General features: G+C 47.8%; 1 protein-coding gene across 1 annotated transcript in view; it reads left to right on the forward strand.

The window, feature by feature from the left end:
- Positions 1–7,473: 7,473 nt before the first annotated feature.
- Positions 7,474–25,564, forward strand: part of arnt2 (aryl-hydrocarbon receptor nuclear translocator 2) — a gene marked incomplete at both ends in the record, with an annotated part of 44,935 nt that continues 26,844 nt past the window's right edge. The window contains 6 exons of the mRNA XM_084437453.1: positions 7,474–7,504; positions 11,300–11,414; positions 16,920–16,967; positions 17,960–18,004; positions 21,684–21,897; positions 22,883–23,096. Of these exons, the coding sequence (XP_084293579.1) occupies positions 7,474–7,504; positions 11,300–11,414; positions 16,920–16,967; positions 17,960–18,004; positions 21,684–21,897; positions 22,883–23,096 (667 nt within the window). The remainder of the gene's footprint in view (positions 7,505–11,299; positions 11,415–16,919; positions 16,968–17,959; positions 18,005–21,683; positions 21,898–22,882; positions 23,097–25,564) is intronic.

Below are 25,564 nucleotides of genomic sequence, written 5' to 3' on the forward strand. Positions count from 1 at the left end.
CAGTGAAACTCACCTAGACGAGCCAGAAGCTGGAGCTAGCCGCTGGACAGAAAAACACATCCGCAATGAATCATTCGAAGATTGATTGATTCAATCATGTGGAATGGAACGGAATTTTTAAGCATTCAAAGTTCCACACAGATTAAAGGGTGCATAACACTTTTATGTATCATTATAGAGAACACTGTTTATGATTAAATATTCGACTGATAATGGTTTTAATCCCCACTGCAGAGAGGTACTTAAAGCAACATGTATTACAATACAATAACTTAATTAATTGCCCTTGACCTATTCTCTTTAATGTCTTGGATAAGTTTGTTCCACTAAAATAATAGTTACAGGACTTTTCTGGGTCTAGTGACATTTAAAGTCCACAGTGAAATTTTAATATGCAGACACTGCAGTGCTAAAACTGAGTGATTCAAACTGTTCCACTCGCCTACTTCAGATCATTCCTCTCTGACTGGTTTGAGCTGCAGTCATTTCGTCATCACTGCCTGCATGGGGCTGAAAGCTGTAAGAGGATTATTGGACTTGTATTGTATTATATTGCTTATTACTTTCCTCCAATTCACACACAGCCTTCTCGTGCTGAGCCCCGACTTAGAACAAAGACATGAGTTGTGCCAGGGAAGAGAGACTCTCCCAAAACAAAGGGAACATGATGAGTAGTGACCAGAGCTGACAGACGCTTATCCCCCAGAAGAACAACAACCATCCGGCCATCCCTGCCTCTACTCAAACTCTGGCACCCGCTACCTCCATAGAGAAGCATACAGAGACATGCAGACGACAGATACCATATCCTCTACCCTCACTCAGAGACTAGTAAGCTCTCTTCACTTGCGCCATGCACCAACAACTATCACACGCTCCGTTGCCGACTCAATTTCAAGCACACACTTTTGCACAAAGAATACTGAATATCTGAATGTGACTCAACACACACCCACACACACACCCGCACACACACACGCACACACAAACTAGCACACCCCGGACACGGCAGGCGAAGCCAAGGCATATGAGAAACTGTTGCAACAGAGAGAGAGAGAAAAACGAGGGAGAGAAAGAAGGAATCTTACCTGCTATCCTCACATCCTGTACTGCTTAAGGTAGGAGACCTCCCCGAGTGAGCTGGGGAGCCTGGCAGAGAGAGAGAGAGAGAGAGAGAGAGAGAGAGAGAGAGAGAGGGAGGGAGGGATGGAGGGAGAGCGGGAGGGAGAGAGGGAGGGAGGGAGGGAGAGAGGGAGGGAGGGAGGGAGGGAGGGAGGGAGGGAGGGAGGGAGGGAGGGAGAGAGAGAGAGAGAGGGAGGGAGGGAGAGAGAGAGGGAGGGAGGGAGGGAGGGAGAGAGAGAGGGAGGGAGGGAGGGAGGGAGGGAGGGAGGGAGGGAGGGAGGGAGGGAGGGAAAGAGAGGTCGAGGGATGGAGGGAGAGAGAGGAGGGAGAGAACGGAGAAGAGGGAAGTAAGTGGCAGACAGAGGTAGAGATGCAGAGAGAGAGAGAGAGAGAGATATGCAGAGAGAGAGAGAGAGATGCAGAGAGAGAGAGGGAGAGAGAGATGCTGCATCCTCTCTCTGTGTGTGTGCTGCTATGCTGCTGGTCTCGCCGAGCCCCTCAAACCAGGGCTGGGCTGGAGGAGAGACGCGCAGCTCCTCAAACCAGGGCTGGGCTGGAGGAGAGACGCGCGGCTCCTCAAACCAGGGCTGGGCTGGAGGAGAGACGCGCAGCTCCTCAAACCAGGGCTGGGCTGGAGGAGAGACGCGCGGCTCCTCAAACACACATGTTGCTGCAGAGTCGTGACGGGCTTTTGATCTGGTCCCTGTAAGTTGGTGTGTGTGTGGCTTTTCTGAGGAATGTGTGCACGCATGTGTGTGTGTGTGTGTGTGTGTGTGTGTGTGTGTGTATGTGTGAGAGAGAGAGAGAGAGAGAGAGAGAAAGAAAGAAAGAAAGAAAGAAAGAAAGAAAGAAAGAAAGAAAGAAAGAAAGAAAGAAAGAAAGAAAGAAAGAAAGAAAGAAAGAAAGAAAGAAAGAGAGAGAGAGACAGAGTGGGAGTGAATGTGTGTGTGAGAGAGAGAGAGATAAAGAGAGAGAGAGAGAGAGAGAGAGAGAGAGAGAAAGAGAAAAGTCATCCAGGCTGTTATGCATAAGTAGACAGGAACCAAAGGGCTGAGTTTATCCTCTCCTGCCCCAGACTACCTGCTGCTGCTGTCAGCCATGTTTGCTGCCAGGTACAGAACTGCCTTCTGGGTAGAACAACCCTGGAACACACGCTCCTAACCCAGACTACCTGCTGCTGCTGTCAGCCAGGTACAGGGCTGTCTTCTCTGGGCAGAACAACACTGGTCAAGGACAAAACGCAGAAAATCACAACTCCCTGTCACACACACACACACACACACACACACACAAAGGCCATGCAGCTTATGTTTATTAGACCAAATGAACAACAATGTTCAAATCAGTTACGTGCGTTATTGACCATACACCCTAAAACCTCGGTCCAGGTGTACCTTTGTGCGAGTGGCCATCACACTCTATAACAGTGCCCCCCCCCATGGTACCTGTCACTTTACTATCAGAATCAGTTTTATTTGCCATGGTAGTTTTTCCACATACTAGGAATGTGCTTTGGTCGATGGTGCACAACGCTGATGGAGACACCATTAGACCGGGCGCAGGGACAAGACGGGACCATGCAAGGACAGGACCGTGCAAATGAGCAGTGTAAAATACAAAGACAAAATACAATATACAAAATGGTGTGCGATGAGTGTATATACAGTATGTGTATAGAGTGTTAATGTATGTGCAATGTTTTTATATACATTGTGTGGCAGTTGTGATATGTGTGTGTGTAGAGTAAGCCCATGTCCAGTACAGTCAGCGGCCATGTGCAAGTAGTGCAGAGGGGACAGACTCAGAGGGGACAGAGTCAGAGGGGACAGATTCAGAGAGGACAGATTCAGAGAGGACAAATTCAGAGGGGAGAGAGTCAGAGGGACAGAGTCAGAGGGGACAGAGTCAGAGGGGACAGAGTCAGAGGGGACAGAGTCAGAGGGACAGAGTCAGAGGGACAGAGTCAGAGGGACAGAGTCAGAGGGGACAGAGTCAGAGGGGACAGAGTCAGAGGGGACAGAGTCAGAGGGACAGAGTCAGAGGGACAGAGTCAGAGGGGACAGAGTCAGAGGGGACAGAGTCAGAGAGGACAGAGTCAGAGGGACAGAGTCAGAGCGGGGGAGTCAGAGGGGGGGAGTCAGAGGGGACAGAGTCAGAGGGACAGAGTCAGAGGGACAGAGTCAGAGGGGACAGAGTCAGAGGGGACAGAGTCAGAGGGGACAGAGTCAGAGGGACAGAGTCAGAGGGACAGAGTCAGAGGGACAGAGTCAGAGGAGACGGAGTCAGAGGGACAGAGTCAGAAGGGACAGAGTCAGAGAGGACAGAGTCAGAGGAGACGGAGTCAGAGGGACAGAGTCAGAAGGGACAGAGTGAGAGGGGACAAAATCAGAGGGGGGAGAGTCAAAGGGGGACAGAGTCAGAGGGGAGAGTCAGAGTGGGGAGTCAGAGGGGACAGAGTTAGAGAGGACAGAGTCAGAAGGGACAGAGTCAGAAGGGACAGAGTCAGAGGGACAGAGTCAGAGGGGACAGAGTCAGAGGGGACAGAGTCAGAAGGGACAGAGTCAGAGGGACAGAGTCAGAGGGGACAGAGTCAGAGGGGACAGAGTCAGAGGGACAGAGTCAGAGAGGACAGAGTCAGAGGGGACAGAGTCAGAGGGGACAGAGTCAGAGGGACAGAGTCAGAGAGGACAGAGTCAGAGGGGACAGAGTCAGAGGGACAGAGTCAGAGAGGACAGAGTCAGAGGGGACAGAGTCAGAGAGGACAGAGTCAGAGGAGACGGAGTCAGAGAGGACAGAGTCAGAGGGACAGAGTCAGAAGGGACAGAGTGAGAGGGGACAAAATCAGAGGGGGGAGAGTCAAAGGGGGACAGAGTCAGAGGGGAGAGTCAGAGGGGGGGAGTCAGAGGGACAGAGTCAGAGGGGACAGAGTCAGAGGGACAGAGTCAGAGGGGGGGAGTCAGAGGGGGGGAGTCAGAGGGGACAGAGTCAGAGGGGGAGAGTCAGAGGGGACAGAGTCAGAGGGACAGAGTCAGAGGGACAGAGTCAGAGGGGACAGAGTCAGAGGGGGGGGGTCAGAGGGGACAGAGTCAGAGGGGAGAGAGTCAGAGGGGGGGGTGGTCAGAGGGGGGGAGTCAGAGGGGACAGAGTCAGAGGGGGAGAGTCAGAGGGGACAGAGTCAGAGGGGACAGAGTCAGAGGGGGGGAGTCAGAGGGGACAGAGTCAGAGGGGACAGAGTCAGAGAGGACAGAGTCAGAGGGGACAGAGTCAGAGGGACAGAGTCAGAGGGGACAGAGTCAGAGGGACAGAGTCAGAGGGGGGGAGTCAGAGGGGGACAGAGTCAGAGGGGACAGAGTCAGAGGGGGGAGTCAGAGGGGGACAGAGTCAGAGGGGACAGAGTCAGAGGGGACAGAGTCAGAGAGGACAGAGTCAGAGGGGACAGAGTCAGAGGGGACAGAGTCAGAGGGGGGAGTCAGAGGGGGACACAAGCCTGGTTGATGCAGCTGGTGGCCGTGGGGAAGAAGCTGTTTTTGTGGCGTGAGGTCTTGGTCCTGATAGATCACAGCCTCCTGCCGGAGGGGAGTAGTTCAAGGAGATTGTGACCGGGGTGGGAGGGGTTGGCCACAATCTCTCCAGCCCTCTTCAGGGCCCTGGAGGCACGCAGGGCCTGGAGGGAAGACAGATTGCACAAACACGGCGAACACAGAAGTCTCAGGCGTCTTCCCCCAGGCCATCCGGCACCTGAATGACTCTAGCTAGTGTACAGTATACAGTGTCACTATATCTAGTGTACACAGTGTCAGAAGATCTAGTGTATACTCTATAACATCTCCATACATGTAAATACACATGACAGTATTTCTCACTCCCGGGATTACTTGTAGCTATAGCATGTATACACCACCAGGTTATTTATACCAATATTCATAGCATGTATATCATCCATTCATACTGGTATATTTATCTTTATATTGCATATATTTGTATTTCTTGTGTTATTTGTAAATTGTGTGTTATGTAATAAGCACATCACTGATAAATCTCACTGTGATTGTATACTGTACGTTAAATGTGACAAATAAAACTTCAATCTTGAATCTATATTGTAAGTATATGTATTTTACTCTTGTATATATATATATACATTACTGTGCAAAAGTCTTAGGCCCATAAGAAAATTATTTAAAGTTATTTATCTGGACAGTAAGTGTTTATTTGCTCGTAAAAACACAATATAACTTTACAGTCAATACAAATAAACATCATTATTATTATACATACAAATAATAATAATCTGTAATCCTAGAAGCTTGGGAAGCATTTACCACAGGACTAGTAAAATGACAGCAGTGTACCAAAGCAAATGTTGTGTTCTAGGGGAGGCCACACAAAATACCAACTTCTTTTAAAAACAGGAAATTCATATTTTGGTCCATGACTCAATAAAGGTTCTTTTTTTAATTATAATTTAATTAATATATATATAACACTTGGTATATTCTGTACTTTCTCTGTTCTTCTTAGTGCTGTAGGCGAAGCTACTGCCCAAATTTCTAAACAATACACCAGAGTTCAATTTGTGAAACCACTGATCCATTCTCTGAAGCAGTCTGCAAGCTTACTTAGGCCTACTGTCTCTGTTCTTAGACAGATACCGATCATTCAGCATTCTGGTGAGAATAATAAACTCAAGCCGTTGTGGAAATAGACCCTCTTAGTTACAGTAGCATCAGTGTACAGCGTATTAGGAAAGTCTCTTCTCTTATGCTCACCCCATAGACTGATTATGTAACGATGGGCCCCTGGGCACAGACACATAAAGCCCCCCCCCCCCACCCATTTAATGTCGAAAAATGTTTTAATTTGCCCAAAGAGACAGCATTTTGAAGATAATTTGAGAAAAATCACAGTTAAAGCAACTTTACCCAGCTCGGTTTTGGCTTGAGGGACCTCAACTCTGTGGGGAGGACTTGCTTTTTGGATTTCTTCCCACAGTTGAAGAACCCATATTGCCCATATTGGAGTACTCATTCCCTCTTAAGTACTATAGATAAACACTCACTTAAAAAAGTATCATGGTTTCTTTCTTGTGACGTCCTAAAAGATAATATTTAGGCTATTGCTTCAGTTTTTCAGCAGGATTTTAGTGCTCTGTTATTGACATGAAAGACCAAGCCCTTTGACTATGCGACAAGAAACGCAAAAGGGTGAACTCTTGGGCCCCTGGGTTTGGGCCCGGCAGGCCCGTTCAGTATGTCTCTGGCTCACCTCTATTCAAAGTCTACCTCATGTCTTGAACTGTGTGTGTGGCTGGTTTCATCAGAACCATGACCATGTGGTTGGCTGGACCAGGAGACGACTGCCACCAGAGCTGAGTCAGTAGAAAAGCATCCAGCTAAATTGATGTCTGGCTTCTCTACGTTGGTCTTGATCCTGAGACATTCACAGCAGGGGGGCAGTTGGGCTGGAACATCGCCATGCTTTGGTGCAACTCTAAACTCCTCCCCTGATTGGGAAGCCACCCACACTCTAATGCCCCCCCCTGGGGTGAGACTGAGAAGGAGAAACCCTTTCAAAGGGCTGTTTGCTACAAATGAGGAGACTAGCAGGCTCAAAGGAATACAATTAACAGCCAATGAAAGAACAGCTTGTAGTGGGAAAGTTCTTTATGACTGTTTACTTGCAGTATAACTTCCAGATGCAGTATTTCTCTGGATAGAGTAGCAACAGACCAGTCAGGATACAACAGAAGTATAATGCACCAAACTCTAAAATGTTTTTACATTTGTGCATACTTTTATTATTACTATTCTTTTATTCTTTCATCCTATATGAAAATTAGTGCTTTAGATTGCTGACTGATAGGCTATTGGAGTTCAATGTTTTTGGGGGTAAAACACTATAATTAAATCCTATAAGTAATCTGAAGTCTAAATAAATCATATACAATATGAATAGATCAACACCTTAACATTTATCTATTGCTGTCTCCTAATATGAAATCAAAACTCGCAACTTGAGTTGATGACTACATGGCCCAATTTGACTCAGAACAGGGGATAAGCATTAATTAATTCAAGGGAAGTCTCGCGGTGCTACCTCTCAGACATCTTGCATGTTTTAGTCTGAGAGAACGGAATTTATTAAATGCACAGGGCCAAGGCGATCTAGAAATACAGGGCCTTTTGTCGAATTCTGCGGATTATTTCCGTTCAGACCGAATGCATGTGAGGCTCTAGGCGGCTGAACCGAGCCTCGCGTGTCAAACCCCTGAGTGGATTGTCTCTCCCGGGGCTCTCCAGCCGTATTGTGCGTCATTTTCATCGCTGCATTTTGTTTTTCCATCGAGGCAACATGGCAACTCCCGCCGCGGTCAATCCATCGGGTAAGTCAGGATTTCGCCTTGAGAAAAGCAATAGCGTTCGGCGTGAATTGTGCTAGAATGCGGCGTGGGACTAGTTCGAGCGCGGTGTTATTTTTAACGTTTACCAGAACGAGTGTAAAGCCGAGGCTTCGAGCCGCCGAGCTCAGGCTCCGAGCTGCCCAGCATCCCCCTTCCCCCACCCGGCCGGCCGGAGAGAAACACCGCTCCTGCACACCCACAAGTGCTTTTGTTTCCCTCATTGTGTGTCCATAAAAACACGGGTTTCATAGAGACGATGTAATAATAATAATAACAATAATAATATGATTATTAATAATAGCAACCTACTAACGGTTAGAATAGCTCAGGTTTTTGAATGTGCACGCGAAGCGAGATGCTTGTTCGGTTGCAGGCAGCTACGTGCTCTGATTTCTCTGAACAGTTCCTCCGTGCTACAAAGGTTCTTTTGCATAACTGGGCTTACAGCACATAACATGTTATATATATTTTATTTGAGTCAATGCCTTTCGAAATTATTGGGTGTAGTGTCATTATTTGGAGGTGGATGTCCCTCGCCTGTTGATTCGATGATAGGCTTCAGGAGATTTGCTAGTGACCCTGGAGTTAGTTGAGTGTTAATAGTAAAAGGCCCGTACCGTGGCTGGATGGACTATTTTGCATAACCAGCAAAACGTCTACCTTGATTTTTGTCAAGATGAAAAGAGAATAGCTGCATGCAAGCCCTATCTCCAGGACATGGATGCCATAGCCTTCCAACTAGCTACGAAGTTACATTGTTACGCTTAACAACTTGTATGTAACATTGTGTACATTTTCAGGTACATTGTTGCCATTTGTGAAAGTAGTTATTGCTGCAGCTTGGAGATGTAGGCTAGTACTGACTTCTTTAGGCTAAGCCTGCTATAGGCTAACAGCTACAATGTTAATGCATTTTATACCGTTTGTGATGCCTTAGGTGGGTGAAAATCCTACAGTATACACCAAAATTACAATCTTTACATACAGTTACAATACTTGTATTGACTCGTTACAATACTATTGTAAGTGCAATTGTATGGGCTAAAGCATGTTGTAGGCCTACAATTGTATGCATTTGTACCTTGTGATCAATTAGTAGACACTGACAGTCACTGTCTGCTAATTGATCAAGGACCAAATGTATATAACTGACTGACTGGTGTTATGTTGAAAGCACTGTGAGCATTGTTAGCTAAGAAAATTATTATACATATGTTTGCGTGGTTGCAATCTCCCATAACCAAAGCAGGCAACTCACTCTTTAGACCCCACTCCTCTCCTCTCTCTCTCCCTCTCTCTCTCTCCCTCTCTCCTCTCTCTCTCTCTCTCCCTCTCTCTCTCTCCCTCTCTCCTCTCTTCTCTCTCTCTCTCCTCTCTCTCTCCCCTCTCTCTCCTCTCTCTCTCTTCCTCACTCTCACCTCATTGGAAATGTAAATGAAGAAAAATGAATAAAGAATGTGCTTGTTATGAACACTCTGGCTGCACACAGCCTGGAGGGGGGATGTGGATCAGAATGAACAATCAAGTTCCTCCACCAGGAGGGCAGAACACTTGATTAACAGAAACACATCGCGGTCTCTCCCCCGGTCTCAGAGGAGAGACGTTCTGCAGACCTTTCATCCCCCATATCAATAGGACCAAACGCACGCTGAGCTCAAACCCAAGGCAAACGCTTCCTCTCAATCTACAGGGGATTTCAGGATGCATTCACCATCTTCCGCCCACCCCAGTAACAGGCCTATTAACCAGGTTATAGGATAGTCTTTAATCTGCTGGTTGTTTTGGTTGAATACCAGCGCAGTGACCTGTTTGGCTGGATTGCGGAAGCGTGTAATAAGATTAGACCCAGCGGAGGCCTATTGAGAGGCCATGTATCCGATGATGACACCAGCTTGTGTCACTAAAGCCAGGCCTTAATGCCGCTGCTCCAGCACATAGAAGTCACTCCACTGATCAGTTCTGCCTTCTCTATGGCGTCTAATGGTCTAATGGTTATGGCTGGTGAGATGACTCCAGATCAGGGCCTTGGATGTGTCTTACTGGGAGCACCAGTAGAGGGTGTTGTGTCAGGGGTGGATCATCCCAAGCTGGTGAAGATCCAATTGGCCCATTGCGTGTGTGACACGGCAAGTGAAACGATCTAATCAGGTTTGCGTGATGATGGCAAGGGTCAACGAGTACAAGTTTGCTCAGATGTATGCTTTGCGGTCAGTAAAAAACCTGTAACAAATCTTTTTCCATCCAACTTCACAGTGACCTGACACTGAGGCATTGACATGGCAATTATGTCGTAGTTGGAGTGTGATTTAATGTGTTGCTATTCACTGACTGGATTGGATCTTTCAATGTGGCCTGCAGTAAAATGGCATGTTGACTTTGAATAACTTACTGTACTCTACTGTACGCTATGGAATGGGAGTTGTGAATGAGCTTTTGTTCCTGGGGTGCTGAGTTTGGTTTATTTTTCAATCCGTCACAATTAGGCCTCATCTATTGGATTTGTTGTTGTTGTTGTTGATTGTTTGTGTGATTGGAGGTGGAATGTGTGTAGCAGAACCGGGGTTCCCTCTGGACTGCAGTTCTCTAGCACTAATGGAATGACATTGATTTGTCCGGTGTTACTTGGAGAGGCGGCGTTATGTGAAATCTCTTGGCTTTAGGGGATTGAGGCGGTATCAGATGGTGTCCACGAGTTCGCTCCCGTATTAAGGGCCTTTTAGAAGGGCTCGCGTCCTGAGGCGCTTTGCCTGACTGGCTGACCGGGCCAGGCTGGGCCACAGGGGAGAGAACAGCCATGAAGAGAAGAAGAGAAGAAGAGACAACCTTGTCTCAGTGAGAGGAGGGATTGCCCCCCTACCTCCAACCCACCCACCCCCCCTCCCCGATCCCACAACGCTGTCTGATCAATGTATCCGACCTCGGTGCTTCGTAATGACCGTCTGAAGATGTAGCTGCGATCGGGGGGCTAGGGTGGAGGTTCGCCGCTCGTAGCGTTAAGTGGCCCGGCACGGAGACCCTGGAGACGCACGGCCAGGCCGGCTCACACCGGCCGCCTCCCGATGTTCACGCTCGTTAACGCCGCCATCTTTCCGGTCGGACAGTCGTGTCGAGCTGAACGCTGCTCCCTCGGCGGTAGCCCGTTGGGAGGGAGGCGTTGCTCCGCTCGGCCGTGGAGCGGAGCCGAGCCCTGGGGCAGAGTGTTTATGTAGGCCGACTTCATGAATGAATGATATGGGGCTGGTCTGCATTGCACCACGCGTTCTCCCCAGACAGAGGAGAGGGGAGAGGGAAAGCACACAGAATCAAATATTAACCCTGCCGCCCGGGGCGCTGGGGCGGGACCACAGGGCTCGTCTAGGGACAGGGCCTGGATAGGGCCCGGATAGGGCCTAGATAGGGCCCGGATAGGGCCTGGTCAGAGAGCTGATCAGAGGACCAGAGAGGGACAGAGAGAGAGAAAGAGAGAGGGGGGTAGAGAGAGAGAGAGAGATAATAACTAGCATAGCATGTAGCTGTAATAACTAGCATAGCATGTAGCTGTAATAACTACCATAGTATGTAGCTGTAATAACTAGCATAGCATGTAGCTGTAATAACTACCATAGTATGTAGCTGTAATAACTACCATAGCTTGTAGCTGTAATAACTAGCATAGCATGTAGCTGTAATAACTAATATAGTAGCTGTAATAACTAATATAGTAGCTGTAATAACTACCATAGTATGTAGCAGTAATAACTAAAGCCCTTGTTCCTTCGGTGTTTGTGTTTCCCACAGAGATGGGCAGTGAGTTGCCGGGGCCGGTGGCGATGCCGGGGGCGGTTGTGGGGGCGGGGCAGGTGAGGATGGGCGGAGCCATGCCGGGCCGAGGAGGCAAGCGGAGAGCAGGAGGGTGAGTATCCACGACGACGACGACATCACACACGGGGCTTCGGGTGAAAGGGATGAAGGAGAGAAGTCCCACACTCCTGTGTGTGTGTGTGGGTGTGGGTGTGGGTGCTGGCGTTATGCCTGTACAAACGTACAAACAGGGAAACATGAGACAGACACGTAGCCAGCAGGCATGATGGCAGAGACATGACACAGGAGGTACAATTAGTGTAGCTATTGTTTATTTATTTAACTAGATCTATTTATTATTTATCTGTGTGTGTGTGGGTAGAAGTATGGGGAAGTATGTTGTCTGTAAGAGGGTTTGAGAGACAACACACACACACACACACACACACTCATCTTCAATGTGTTCCCTCAGACAGACATGCCCGACAGGACACGACAACAGGCTCCAGCCTTCTAAGAGAGAGAGAGAGAGGGAGGGGGAGGGAGGGCGAGGGAGAGAGAGAGGGAGGGAGGGAGGGTGAGAGAGGGAGGGGGAAGGAGGGGGAGAGAGAGGGAGGGAGAGAGAGAGAGAGGGAGGGGGAGAGAGAGAGGGAGGGGGAGGGAGAGAGGGAGAGAGAGAGGGAGGGAGGGAGAGAGAGATAGAGGGAGTGAGAGAGAGAGGGAGGGGGAGAGAGAGAGGGAGGGAGAGAGAGAGGGAGGGAGAGAGAGGGGGAGGGAGAGAGAGAAGATAGAGGGAGGGAGAGAGAGAGGGAGGGAGAGGGAGGGAGAGAGAGAGAGGGAGGGAGAGAGGGGGAGGGAGAGAGAGAGAGAGATAGAGGGAGTGAGAGAGAGAGGGAGGGGGAGAGAGAGAGGGAGGGAGAGAGAGAAGATAGAGGGAGAGAGGGGGAGGGAGAGAAAGAGATAGAGGGAGAGAGGAGAGAGAGGGATGGAGAGAGAGATAGAGGGAGGGAGAGAGAGAGAGAATTACTGTGTTAGCAGTACATTAATACTACTATATTGCCACCGGCCATTCCTGACAATGCACATGATAAACTACTCACCCCCCCTCCGCCCTCTCTCTCTCTCTCTCTCTCTCTCTCTCTCTCTCTGTCATGGCGAGAGCACAAACACACAGACCTCAGTGAGTAGTAGGGTTAGTAGTTAGGGTTAGTTAGTTAGTTAGTAGTAGTGATGGGGGGGCCGTCGCCTCCTGACTGTACTGTTGATTCAGTTCATGGACAGTTCTGCTAGACAGTCAGTTGTTATCTTCTCATTGTCTGTCTGTATTGTCATTTAAAGTGTGTCTAATAACTTGCCCAGGGACTGCAGTTAAACAGGTTCATCTCTATGGCTCAGTCTTAAAGGACAGGTTTGGAATTTAGCATTATAAGCCACGTTATAAGGTTATTTATAAGCCACGTTATAAGGTTATTATAAGCCACGTTATAAGGTTATAAGCCACGTTATAAGTTTATTATAAGCCACGTTATAAGCCACGTTATAAGGTTATTATAAGCCACGTTATAAGGTTATAAGCCACGTTATAAGGTTATTATAAGCCACGTTATAAGGTTATTATAAGCCACGTTATAAGGTTATTATAAGCCATGTAATAAGGTTGTTTACGATCATATACAACGGCCGATAGCAAAGTTTCGTCAAACGGTGCACTCTCGAGATATAGCCTGGCGCTGCTAACAAACTCAATGGATCCATAGGTGCATAGACAAAATCCCTCAAAAACACAATAAACTCTCGTTTTCAAAGACAGGAAATTCACCGGAGTGGTCACTGGTGTCTGTTGATGTTCTGGCAAAAATGTGCCTCAAAGTACGCTTCCGATGGGGTTTTAACTTCCGAACCTGTCCTTTAAGGCAGGCACATGAACCGCATGGGGGAGGGGGCACAATAACTATTAACTATTTTGGATAATCCAATATGCTGTTGTATTTGTGCAGTATTTGTGCAGCACTGACATGCATACTAACTAGGCTTTACTTAGATCGCACACTAAAAAGGTCTCAGATAGATTGAATGTACTGATGTAGACTAGGCCTAAAACTATTAGAATGCAGCGCGTTACATTAAAACTGGCCAAGCCGGAGCAATATGCAGTATTCACTGACTATGTAATCTGCTGCACTTAACTTGCAGTGTCACGCAGTCAGTGCACTTGGAAATAAGGTACAGTAGACGATGTGATCGTCACATTAAACTATCCATTAACAGCAGCTAGGACCAGCCAGATAGGCGTCCTCGTCATCTCACGTTCTGCACAAAGCACTCGACAACACATTTCATATAACCCCAGCCCACATCTCTCCAACTGAAAAAGCACTAACATCAGCCGTACGCTCTTTAAAAAGCACGACGGGCTGCTGACACACTCATTACATTACATTCAATTACATTACAGTAATTTAGCAGACGCTTTTATCCAAAGCGACTAATAATAATTGCATTTAACGTAGGAAGAGCCAATGTACTACAACTGCCAGAACTCACAAGTGCATCTTCTCTCTAAAACAAGTGACTAAGAGCATAATCTAGTGCTGAAGGCAAAGTGCAAGAATAGCAATCTAAAATATAATCGGTGCACACACACACACACACACACACACACACACACACACACACACACACACACACACACACACACACACACACACACACATACACACACACATGCTCTCGTTCTCCCCCTAGCTCAGTGAAGTTGAAGGTGGTGTTTCTAAGTGTTGAATCTTCTCATCAATCTGTCCTTCCACTCGTCCTTGAACTTGTCAGCTGAATCAGCCATTTTGGAGGCGGAATCCGATTCCTCAACAGGTTTTTTGAGACTGATCGATTTAATCAATTTTCTAATATCCATCGTCAATAGGCCTACACTGTCGCCTACTAGCACAAGCGATCCGACTCTAGCCTACTGTGAAAATCTCTAGATTTAGAGAATCTAGAATCTCTTGGCTAGACTCCCAACAAATGACACCTTACCGTTAACTGCGGTGGCAACTTCCTGTTTCCTGTTGCCTGAACCTCATCAAACAAAATTAAAAATACACCATTGTTTCTCTGTTTTAATGTCTTCATTTATAAGGAATATAAAGTTCGTTTTTTATTTTCTTGTTTTGTTTTACAGATTTGTTTTTCTGTTTTTGGGTGCCAGTTGGGGGAGCAGTAGCACTTTTGTGGGCCCCACATTGTGACGTGTGCGGTTGAAAATTAGCCGGCTGACTAACATTGTCACTTTTACTGAATCGCAGCGTCCCTGTAAAAAGATACCTAGTGAAGTACAGTAAGTTATACCACCAGCTGACAAAAACGTGATACCTTAATTAACCGTTGTCATGGTAACCCACCAGTCATGGTGAGAGGCTGCCTCCATAGTTTGCACTTTTCAGCCTCCCACAGACACCGCCCCTCTGTGCTGAGCCAGCAGCACACACAAATGCACCCTCCAACCGCCCCTCTGTGCCGAGCCCGTACAACAAACAGACACCAGCTGAATCCCAATTTGAGTGCGCAAACCACCCTTGTGGCCCCTCGAACTTACGGCCTGAGGCCTGAGCACTTAGTTGACGTCAGCTGGAAGGGCCAGAGGGTGCAGGGCCGTGAATTAAATAGGACAACACTTCCAGCGGCGTGCCAACGATTCCCAAGCCAGTTTAGCTCAATGCCCCTCCCACTTTTTTTTCATTGGCTGCCGCGTCCCTCCGACGCAGAGGCTGCTCTGACGCGCTCCTCAGCTCTCCGCTCGGCTCTGCAAATTGACCGATTGACGTCTGTTTTAATTTAAAATTATGTTGGGTGGGATAAGTTTGCAGCATGTGGATTTCAAGATAAATGTTGTGTTATCGGCAAATGTCATAATGTATGTGTGTCACATGAGACGCGGTGGACTATGTGTATTTTCTGCTCCTAAGTCCGCAAAATTGCAGACTTTCGATAAGTGCGGTTAAAGTGCACAAAATGGTGGCAGTGGCGCACTTGTGGACCTAGCAATTCCGTTTTGGGACTACCCTGAGCCCTTGTGGACTTAGCGGGAACGCACATGTAAGCCCACAAGGCCGCGAGTGCTCTGCACTTTCGCCTAAGTGCGCGATTTGGGATTCAGCTACCCTCCAACCCAGCATTATCCCCTCAGCCTCCCACAGACACCGCCCCTCCCACGCACTAACGCACCCGCCAAAACAGTATGACCGATCCACAGAGGATGCTGCTGTTGTCCATGTCTCCACAGTGGAAACTAAAGGCAGCAAACTGTAGCTAAATTGTCAGACAACCAGGCTTTTTTGGCCGTTTGAAATGTTAAGTGAGTTAATGTGTTTTGCCTATTCTGTTATTTGTGGGCATTGTGAAGTGTTTTCACTTATTTTGTACCATCAGCAAACTTGAATTTCACTGAAATGCCCTGGCAGCAAGAATCCCCAGAATCTTTGCGATAACAAGCTTTCAACGTTCCCCTCCTCTCTAGAGTAACTCCCGAATTAGATGTGTTATGCGGAAGTGGGCTAGTACACCTATCAGTGTAAAACATTAACCAAGCATTGCTTCACAGAGCGTTGGTCCCAGCTCAACACTCTGGACATGTTGATTTTATTGTGGTGGACCTGGAAGGTCGCCAGCGTTGGGAAATGTTTCCATTGTCTGGTCACTCGCCCGGCCTTCTGGTGTGTTCAGATGGAGCCATTAGCGTTGGAGAAAGGCAGTGTTGAACTTGAGGAAAGTCCTTCCTCCACACACCAGGGACACCAGGGACACCGGGGACACCAGGGACACCGGGGACACCGGGGACACCAGGGACACCAGGGACACCGGGGACACCAGGGACACCGGGGACACCAGGGACACAGGGATATCAGGGACATCAGGGACACAAGGGACATCAGGGATGACCTATACAGGGTTTTTTTCTGGCTCAGAATGGGTCTTTGGGGGGTGATGTGCACACAATTTATTGGGGAAACCTCCGTTTTATGCCGAGTAGCCTACCAGAATTTATAGGCCTATATTCTTCACTGTCGTTCTGACTGAGCTCACTTTTCACAATCGTGGTAAATCTCCCAACATGACACAAAATTGATATGAAGACAAAATGTTTAAGATACTGATAACCTGTTTATTAATTATCTTGATTACTAGTGGTCCAAACCATGGACAATGCAAGAAAGAGGGATGGGCTGCACTTGAAACAAGCTATCAAACACATTTGGAGAGGATTTGAATTGCTATTTTTATTCTCATTTTTTAGCATTTTGGCACATTTTCCATTGGTTCTGGCTAATATCTCTTTGGGGGGCGGCAAAAAAAATTCTATGCAGGGAAAACCCTGCTTATATATCACACCTGTAAGAACAGAGAGGAGCTAACTCTCCAAACTAAATGATTGCTATTGGACACAATTACAGGTAGTCCTTCTATGAAATGGATCCATTTCCTCTTGCGTTTACCTCTTCCTCTTTGATAAGCATCTGCTGTCTCTGTACGAGAACCTAGAGCCACAGGAGAGTGGAGAGGACAGTGTGTGATGGTATCTGAGCCACCGCAGAGACAGGATGACACTCTTCCTCTGTTGCAGGATGGACTTCGACGATGAGGACGGCGAGGGACCGAGCAAATTCTCAAGGTGAGAACAGTCAGAGAACACTATGGTCAAAGACCTGTCTGTGGTAAAGTCAACACACTCCTTATCTCTGCTTCCCTGACCAGCCGTCGAAAAGCTCTAGTGTTGATGTCTGTGCTGATCGCTCAGACGTTAGGCCACACGATTTGTTCATTTGTAGAGACATGAAATCATAATACTTATGTACAATCACGTTTTGTTCCAATCCAAACTCAGCGCACGGGACATGATTTCACCTTGGCCAAATTCATAGTTCCATATTTGGAAGTGCGTTCGATCGCTCAGGACACGTTGACATGTTTTCCCCAGAACAGCCTCAGCTAGACTCTCGCTCCATTCCAGGCATTCCCTCACGTTTTGGTTTCAACATGTGGTTTTTCTTTGTGCTCATATTCTCTCCTAGAGGAGGATGATGATGTCGGTCCGTTTTGTCCAGAGCTGGGAACACTGGCCCTGTTCTGTTAACTTGAGCAGTGGAGAGGAGACAGTGCCCCCTGCTGTGCAGAGGAGGAACCACCAGCATGTCTTTTAGGAGAAACACAATGCTACCCTCGAAACTCTCTTCTCTAGACACTGGATCAGAGCATGACTATTCCACCATGCCGTTTGTTGATGTTAGCGTCAACATAAGGCATGTCCGCCCTTCCGCGGATGATCATCGATCATACCTGTCCAGTCGTGTGGTTTGGCACAGAATGGGAAAGGTGCAAAGCCTTGTCTCTTCTAGAAGTCAAAGGAAGGGAAGGGCCACTTGACACAGTGCATGCCCTTTCTGTCATAACACCCTTAACTATGGCCTTAACACACCCTGGCTGCATTGTGTTTAGCTCCTCGCATGTTTACATCGCCACTATCATCCATTCCGCCTCGTGAGAAATGTTTCCAGTGATAAACAGTTCAGATGGTAGATCTAGCATGTGCGTGTGTGTGTGTGTGTGTGCGTGTGTGTGTGTGTCGACTGACGTCTCTAACGCGCTGTTCTCTCTGGTTCGCAGGTATGGTGATGATCAGATTCCTGGTGATAAGGAGAGATATGCCAGGTAGGCCCAGGCCTCAGGACCCAGAGAGGATCTGACCGCCCCTGGACACTCACACACCCGACCCTGGACACTCACACACCCGACCCTGGACACTCACACACCCGACCCTGGACACTCACACACCCGACCCTGGACACTCACACACCCGACCCTGGACACTCACACACCCGACCCTGGACACTCACACACCCGACCCTGGACACTCACACACCCGACCCTGGACACTCACACACCCGCCCCTGGACACTCACACACCCGACCCTGGACACTCACACCTGACCCTGGACACTCACACACCCGACCCTGGACGCTCACACACCTGACCCTGGACACTCACACACCCGACCCTGGACACTCACACCTGACCCTGGACGCTCACACACCCGACCCTGGACGCTCACACACCTGCTCACTAATCCTCCACACAGGGCCGCTCGCTAGAGGTTATATGCACCACTCCATACTTCCTGAAATTAGGCATGCTTCTCTATTTCCTGTCCTACACTATTGGGTGAAGTGATTAATCAGGTGAACACACCTGAATAATGTAATCATTTCATCCAATAGTGTAAGACAGGAAATAGAGAAGCATGTCTTTAATTTCAGGAAGTACTGGAGTTGTGTATATAGCCCATTTACACACGTTACGCTAACCACAAACCTTTAGATTTAGATTTAGATGTATTTATTTGCACTTTTGTATAACAGAGAACAACAATAACAACAGAAAGTAAAGAGATTGTGCAGGTGAACATCTAGAAAACCCCAAAGGGCTTATAAAATCTGTCACCTCTAAATCATTGGTACATAATCATTAGTAGAATAAATGACTGAAAATAAAACTAACTTAAAACGTTGACCGGACTGACGCGAGGTATAACACGACGGCGCAGACGGTGAAACGACCGGCGCCATCTTTGCACGGGTTTGAAGGCGGAGCCCATGTAGGACCTCACAGTCGTTCATGAGCACATGTGACACGTACACCTAGACCACTGCAAGCCCCGCCCTCGCCCCGCCCTCGCGTGACCTCACTCAAAAATGGTATCCATGACAAAGATCCCTGCCCGGCAGTAGCGTTTCTATCTTATATGCCACCCTGGGCCAACCCCCCGTCACGGCGCCCCCCCCTCCCCCCGGCCCCGAGCCGACGCGGTGGAACACTTTCAGTTTCGTTTTGTGAAATGAAACGGGCTTTCCGATTGTGATCGATAGACTGGCAAATTGTTGAGCGGGGGGGGGGGTTGCTGACAGGATTAGAGTAGATTAAGGCAGCAAGAATCAGTTGTGGGGCAAGTTATCAAACGCAGTTGCACTGACCAAGAGAATTGGTTTCATACTAGTCTTTTAAAATGGATTTAAATTCACCCAGTGTAACCAATCCAATTTCAGGTCCTTTTGCAATTCATTCCACATGGATGGAGCAGCATATTTAAAAGCCTGTTTTCCTAGTTCAGTTCTCACTCTGGGAACAACCATTTGAAGAACTGTCTGAAACGCGTTGGTGTTTTTAATATGCCCTAGCCACTCTTAATAAAGGCTTTTTAAAGAGACCACGTGCGCCAGGACACTTTCTCTTTTCATTAGCCTTATATTTTCCCCTTTTTCCTGAGCACCTGTGGCACCACACCAGAAGCGCTCCTCAAACATTTTTCTCTCACCTGAAGAGCATCTTGGGAGCAGAGGGCATGCTGGCTTTGCCTAATACACAACCGAACTCCTAGATAAGACGCCGTGTTGACGTGTAACAAACATATCTTCTTTATAACCTCAGAGGAGAAGCGATACTCTACAGAAGCGCCAGAATGATCCTCTCCTCCTAACAAACCTAACTCCCCCATAGTGATACTAACACACAGACATTCTGTAGTCTACGCTGTCTGCAGAGAGAGACCATTAAGAGACCAGTCAGAGAGCAGACCATTAAGAGACCAGTCAGAGAGAGACCATTAAGAGACCAGTCAGAGAGCAGACCATTAAGAGACCAGTCAGAGGGCAGACCATTAAGAAACCAGTCAGAGAGCAGACCATTAAGAGACCAGTCAGAGAGCAGACCATTAAGAGACCAGTCAGAGAGCAGACCATTAAGAGACCAGTCAGAGAGCAGACCATTAAGAGACCAGTCAGAGTTCACGGCTCTCTGAAATACTCCATTCTGATTGGACAATAGCACGTTCTACCGGTGAATTATTTCTTGATAATTCACCGGCAACGAGCAATATTCACCGCTGCTAAGGGCAACAAATTACTGTATATGTCTATGGGCGACCGTTGAAAGTTGTCTAAAAGATTGAACATTGTAAATAATAACGGTTTGGCTGTTGTAGCCCTGTGTTCAATCTCTGAAAACACCCATTGCCCAACACAAGGAACCATTTCGCTGGTGAAATAAAAAGTGCAGTCTTATTAGTATTAATGTCGTTGGTAAGTACCCGTGTAATAAGTGGGATAACGTATGGTCAGCTGGTCATTATCGAAAAACAAGAGCCCTTCAGCGGGTTACAAAACCTCGGCTTCGCCTCAGGGTTCAGATTGTACTGCCAGGCCCTTTTCTGATAATCACCAGCTGGACATACTTATCCCTTACACCGTGTCCTAACTACACACGACGCGTGCGAGCGTCAGCGACAAAATGCGTTACTGGACGCGATACTGGACGCGAGCGATGCAGCGCAAAGCAGCGCGACGTTTTAACTGCCCTTTTGACGCTTGCCCTGTTCCTATTTTCCTCCTGTTACTCGCGTTGACAGCGTTCGAAAGTAGAGTAGCTAGACACTAGTCAGTTGGGAATATAGACAAATGACGTAACAGAACAGGAAATTTAACGGTTTCAGTTAGGACAGCAAGCGTGCGATGTCGCGTTCTGTTGCTCACGTCGCAAGCAGTTAGGACACGGTGTTACGTGTCCTATCCAGCCGTACAGTAGGTGAAAGAGAAATGCTACTCTACCAGTGATTCCCCTCTAGACCTTTCATCTGATGCCTCCTGAACAGGAAGCAAGCTGGCCTTAGAGGAAACACCGGCACGTGCACATGATAGCCACCAGACGGCCCCCAGATAGCAAGCGGATGTGTAATGATTCTGGGCCATATATGGGGCGGAACTAAGCCACAAGGGCCAGATCTGGCCTGTATATGGCCGAGATCCGCTTGCTATCTGGGCCATGTTTGGAAGAACCCGAAAACGCCACTTTCTAGAGATATTCAGCCTCCTTTGAAGGACTGAGGAATATGAGAAGAAACTAAAAGCCCTCCCATCGCTGTCCCCAGTCTCCCAGCCAGGGCGCTTTCCAGCATGGCCAGACTGAGGCTAATCTGGTCTGCAGACTGACAGCATGGCCAGACTGAGGCTAATCTGGTCTGCAGACTGACAGCATGGCCAGACTGAGGCTAATCTGGTCTGCAGACTGACAGCATGGCCAGACTGAGGCTAATCTGGTCTGCAGACTGAGACTAGGGCTCCAGACGGAGAGGCTAGTCCAGTCTGCAGACCGACAGCAGCTCCAGACGGAGGCTAGTCCAGTCTGCAGACCGACAGCAGCTCCAGACGGAGAGGCTAGTCCAGTCTGCAGACCGACAGCAGCTCCAGACGGAGAGGCTTGTCCAGTCTGCAGACCGACAGCAGGGCCACACTGTGGGGGGGGGGTCCTGGGTGTCTTAACCCCCCCTCTCTGTTCCAGAGAGAACCACAGCGAGATCGAGCGCCGTCGGCGTAACAAGATGACCCAGTACATCACAGAGCTGTCGGACATGGTGCCCACCTGCAGCGCCCTGGCCCGCAAGCCCGACAAGCTGACCATTCTGCGCATGGCCGTCTCCCACATGAAGTCCATGAGGGGCACGGGAAACACGTCCACGGACGGAGCCTACAAGCCCTCCTTCCTCACAGAGCAGGTACCAGAACCAGAACACAGGGTCACCTTTAGCCCTTTTTCCACCAAGAAGGAACTGGTTCGGTGCCGGTTCGCGAACCTAATTTTGAACGGTTCCAAGCATTTCGACCAAAAAGAAATGAGTTTGGGAACCCCAAAGTTGGTTCCGAACCGGCACCGAAAAATAGTAGGTTTTTCAGCGCGAACTGTGATGATATAATGACGTACAACGGTCCCGCTCAAAACTAGTCGAAACGCGGTCCCGTTCCCTAGATAGAACCAAGGTGCCAAGAATTTTGAACCAGACCGGTTCACGAACCAGAGTTACTTTGGTGGAAAAGGGCTACTTTTGAGGTCTATGTGAAAGCGGGTATGTCGTCATGGGTTGGTAAATTTGGGTTGAAATGAAATAGTCTTCACTGGTTTAGTGCTATTTATTGATTGTGTATTTAATGTCGTTACTCTGACTGCATCGTTGAAAATAGGGGTTGAATTTGCGGGATTTCTGAGTTTCCGGGTTTCTAAAGAATGAATGAAGTCCGATCAGTTGGTAAAATGATAGCCCCTCAAATAACCAATTTTATGTCGGCTACTGTCTCTGCTGTAGCTAATCCAAAAAAGCAGTTTGCAATTCAGACCGGTCAAACTGAGAAACGTAGCCTACATTAGGCTATAGTCTAAGCAACGGCAACCATTGTGAGAGAAGCCTAGTAGCCTCACTGTAGCAGTGCTTTACTGCCCCTTGTGGTTGCGGGTTGTAATAATTATTTTACCGCCACTGCCACTGTCGTTGTTGCTCTCGCCTTGAGGTGTGGCGAAATATTGAAGTTCGGATGACTGTACATGTATCTCGTTTCTCTGTTGATTTCTGTGTGTGACCAAACGTGTCGGTATTCTCTCTCTCTCTGTCTCTCTCTCCCTCTCTCTCTCCCTCTCCCTCTCCCTCTCTCTCTCTCTCTCTCTCTCTCTCTCTCCCTCTCTCTCTCTCTCTCTCTCTCCGCCCACAGGAACTGAAGCACCTGATCCTGGAGGCGGCGGACGGCTTCCTGTTTGTGGTTGCCGCGGAGACGGGCCGTGTGATCTACGTGTCCGACTCGGTGACGCCGGTGCTGAACCACCCGCAGGCGGAGTGGTTCGGCAGCACGCTGTACGAGCAGGTGCACCCCGATGACGTGGACAAGCTCCGCGAACAGCTCAGCACCTCGGAGAACTCCATGACCGGTAGGAACCAGAGCCCCGCCCTGGAAACATCTCTGCAGGCCCCCCCCCCCCCCCCGATAAGACTCTGGTGCCATTGGCAGATTTCTTTCTAATCAAGGGTAAAAACTTGTCAACTTTCGGTGAAAAGGTTTTGAATCCAAAATCCGAAATAGGTAAGCTTGAATCCGAAATTGGTAGCTCAGGAGGTAGAGCAGGTCATCCAATGATCGTAGGGTCGGCAGTTCGAATCCCTGCTCCTCCTGATGACATGTCGAAGTGTCCTTGGGCAAAGACACTGAACTAAATTGCTCCCAGTGAGCAGGCTAGCACCTTGCATGGCAGCTGTCGCCATTGGTGTGGGTATGTGAGTGTGAATGGGGCCTTCATTGTAAAGCACTTTGGATAAAATAAACTAGAGGTTGATAGTAGCCTACCAAAATCAATCAAATGCTCGAAATGGCTTAAAAAAACATTTTTGTCTGTTTGCTACCAAACGTAGCCTAGTCCAGCATGACAAGCCATTGCTTGCTGGAACTCTCACCCCACCAACGTGCTTGTGTCGCATTTACAAAGGAAAAATAATATATGCTAGCTAATTAGCAAGCTAATAGCTATGTCAGGGCTGTCAACTTAAAGCAGCTACGAGGAGTTTTTGACTGGTTATAAAACAGTCTCATTATAATACTGATGCCTCTACATTACCTACATCAGGAATTGCGTCCATCCGTGAGAAGATTGGCTGTTTCATTCTATAGATATCTGGTCAGCTGGTCGGGTCGACCAGAAAGGATGAAACGGTTGATTTACCTCATCGCTAGTTATCCTGACCAGTAGTGTCTTTCTGCTGGCTTCCATAATGAATGCTGGGCTGGGCAAGAGATATTTAGTTAGGAAGTGGTGGTGCTCTTGTGATATGTAGTTGTCTTTCTGGGGAAACACTACCGCTTTTGCCCACATGGTGCCGCTAAAATCAACACCAACTGAAAAACCCCTCAGAGCATTTTTGTCTCTCCTCTGCTCATGTGCTGCCACACACACACACACACACACACACACACACACACACACACACACACACACACACACACACACACACACGCCAGAGACCTGCTGAAACAGAGAGAGTGTTGTGAGGGAGGAAACATGAGTCACCCAATGTAACGTTATGACAGTGTTGGTATTGGTTTCGAGTATCGGGCCAAAAAAACCGAAGCTCCGAATACTGAATTAAGCTCAGAATACCAACCTACCAAACGAATACCAACCTACCGAACGAATACCAACCTACCGAACGAATACCAACCTACCGAACGAATAGTGGAATACTCTAATTACCAGGGCCAGCCATAGTGCACACTTTAGGATTATTGGGACAATTTTTGGTCCGATTCGCCCCTCACCTCATCGGTCTGAACCGATTATCTGCCCAAATTATCCCATAGTGCGAGGGGTTTATAGACACCATCTTAATTTTACAGACATCATCTTAATGTTACAGACACCATCTTAATGTTACAGACACCATCTTAATGTTACAGACATCATCTTAATGTTACCGACTGGATCTGTAGTAGGGATGGGACGGTTTGAAATTTTCATATCCCGGTAATAGTGACCAAAATTATCACGGTTCACGGTTTTATCACGGTTAGGGATGGGTCTCGTTAATTTTTATCGATACTGATACCATTATTGAGACTGCTTAACGATTCGAGTCTTTATCGATCCCACTATCGATACCCTACTTTTCTACTATTTGATGGAAAGACAAGACAACTATAAATTCTTAAAAGAACTGAATTGGTATTGTTAATTTGTGACACTACTGATGCACAGGGCATAACGTGAAAAGACCAAAAATTAATTATACTGCATATAAATGATATAAAGTAGCCTATAGGCTATGTTTTACATAACAACATAACAACACACCATTACATAACAAATGGCTGCTCTTAACTAAACAGTATTAGAGAAATACAATCTCCCTCCCTCTTTCCATCCAATTCTTCCCTCTCTCCCTCCCTCCCTCTCTCCCACTCTGTCCCCCTCACTACAGTATACTTTACACAACAATAACAACAACAACATGACATGACGAGCACTGCAGCTTGCTAACGTTAACCAGCTAGTGCTATATAGCATTGTACATGCAAGTGCTATGCTATACACTATTAGGCTATTTTACGTTGACATTGACAGTCCTTAAATCTAGATGTCTTCTTTGCAAGCTAGATTCCCTCTGTCATCCGCTTGCTAAAGGCTACAAAAACGCTAGCTAATGGTAGCTAACTTTAGGTATAGTTGGCTAGCTGCAGTACGTTACTACTAGTCTAATGATTGAACCACTGTAAGTTATAGCTTTAGCAAGCCGATGACAGAGGGAATCTAGCTAGCAAAGAAGACATCTAGCACTAGATTTAAGTACTGTCAATGTCAACGAACGGGACTTATTGAGGTGCGCACAGCATGCATACCTGCGGTGGTAG

This window comes from Borostomias antarcticus (genome assembly GCF_949987555.1).
Source record: "Borostomias antarcticus genome assembly, chromosome: 4".
In the NCBI taxonomy this organism is placed as follows: Eukaryota; Metazoa; Chordata; class Actinopteri; order Stomiiformes; family Stomiidae; genus Borostomias; species Borostomias antarcticus.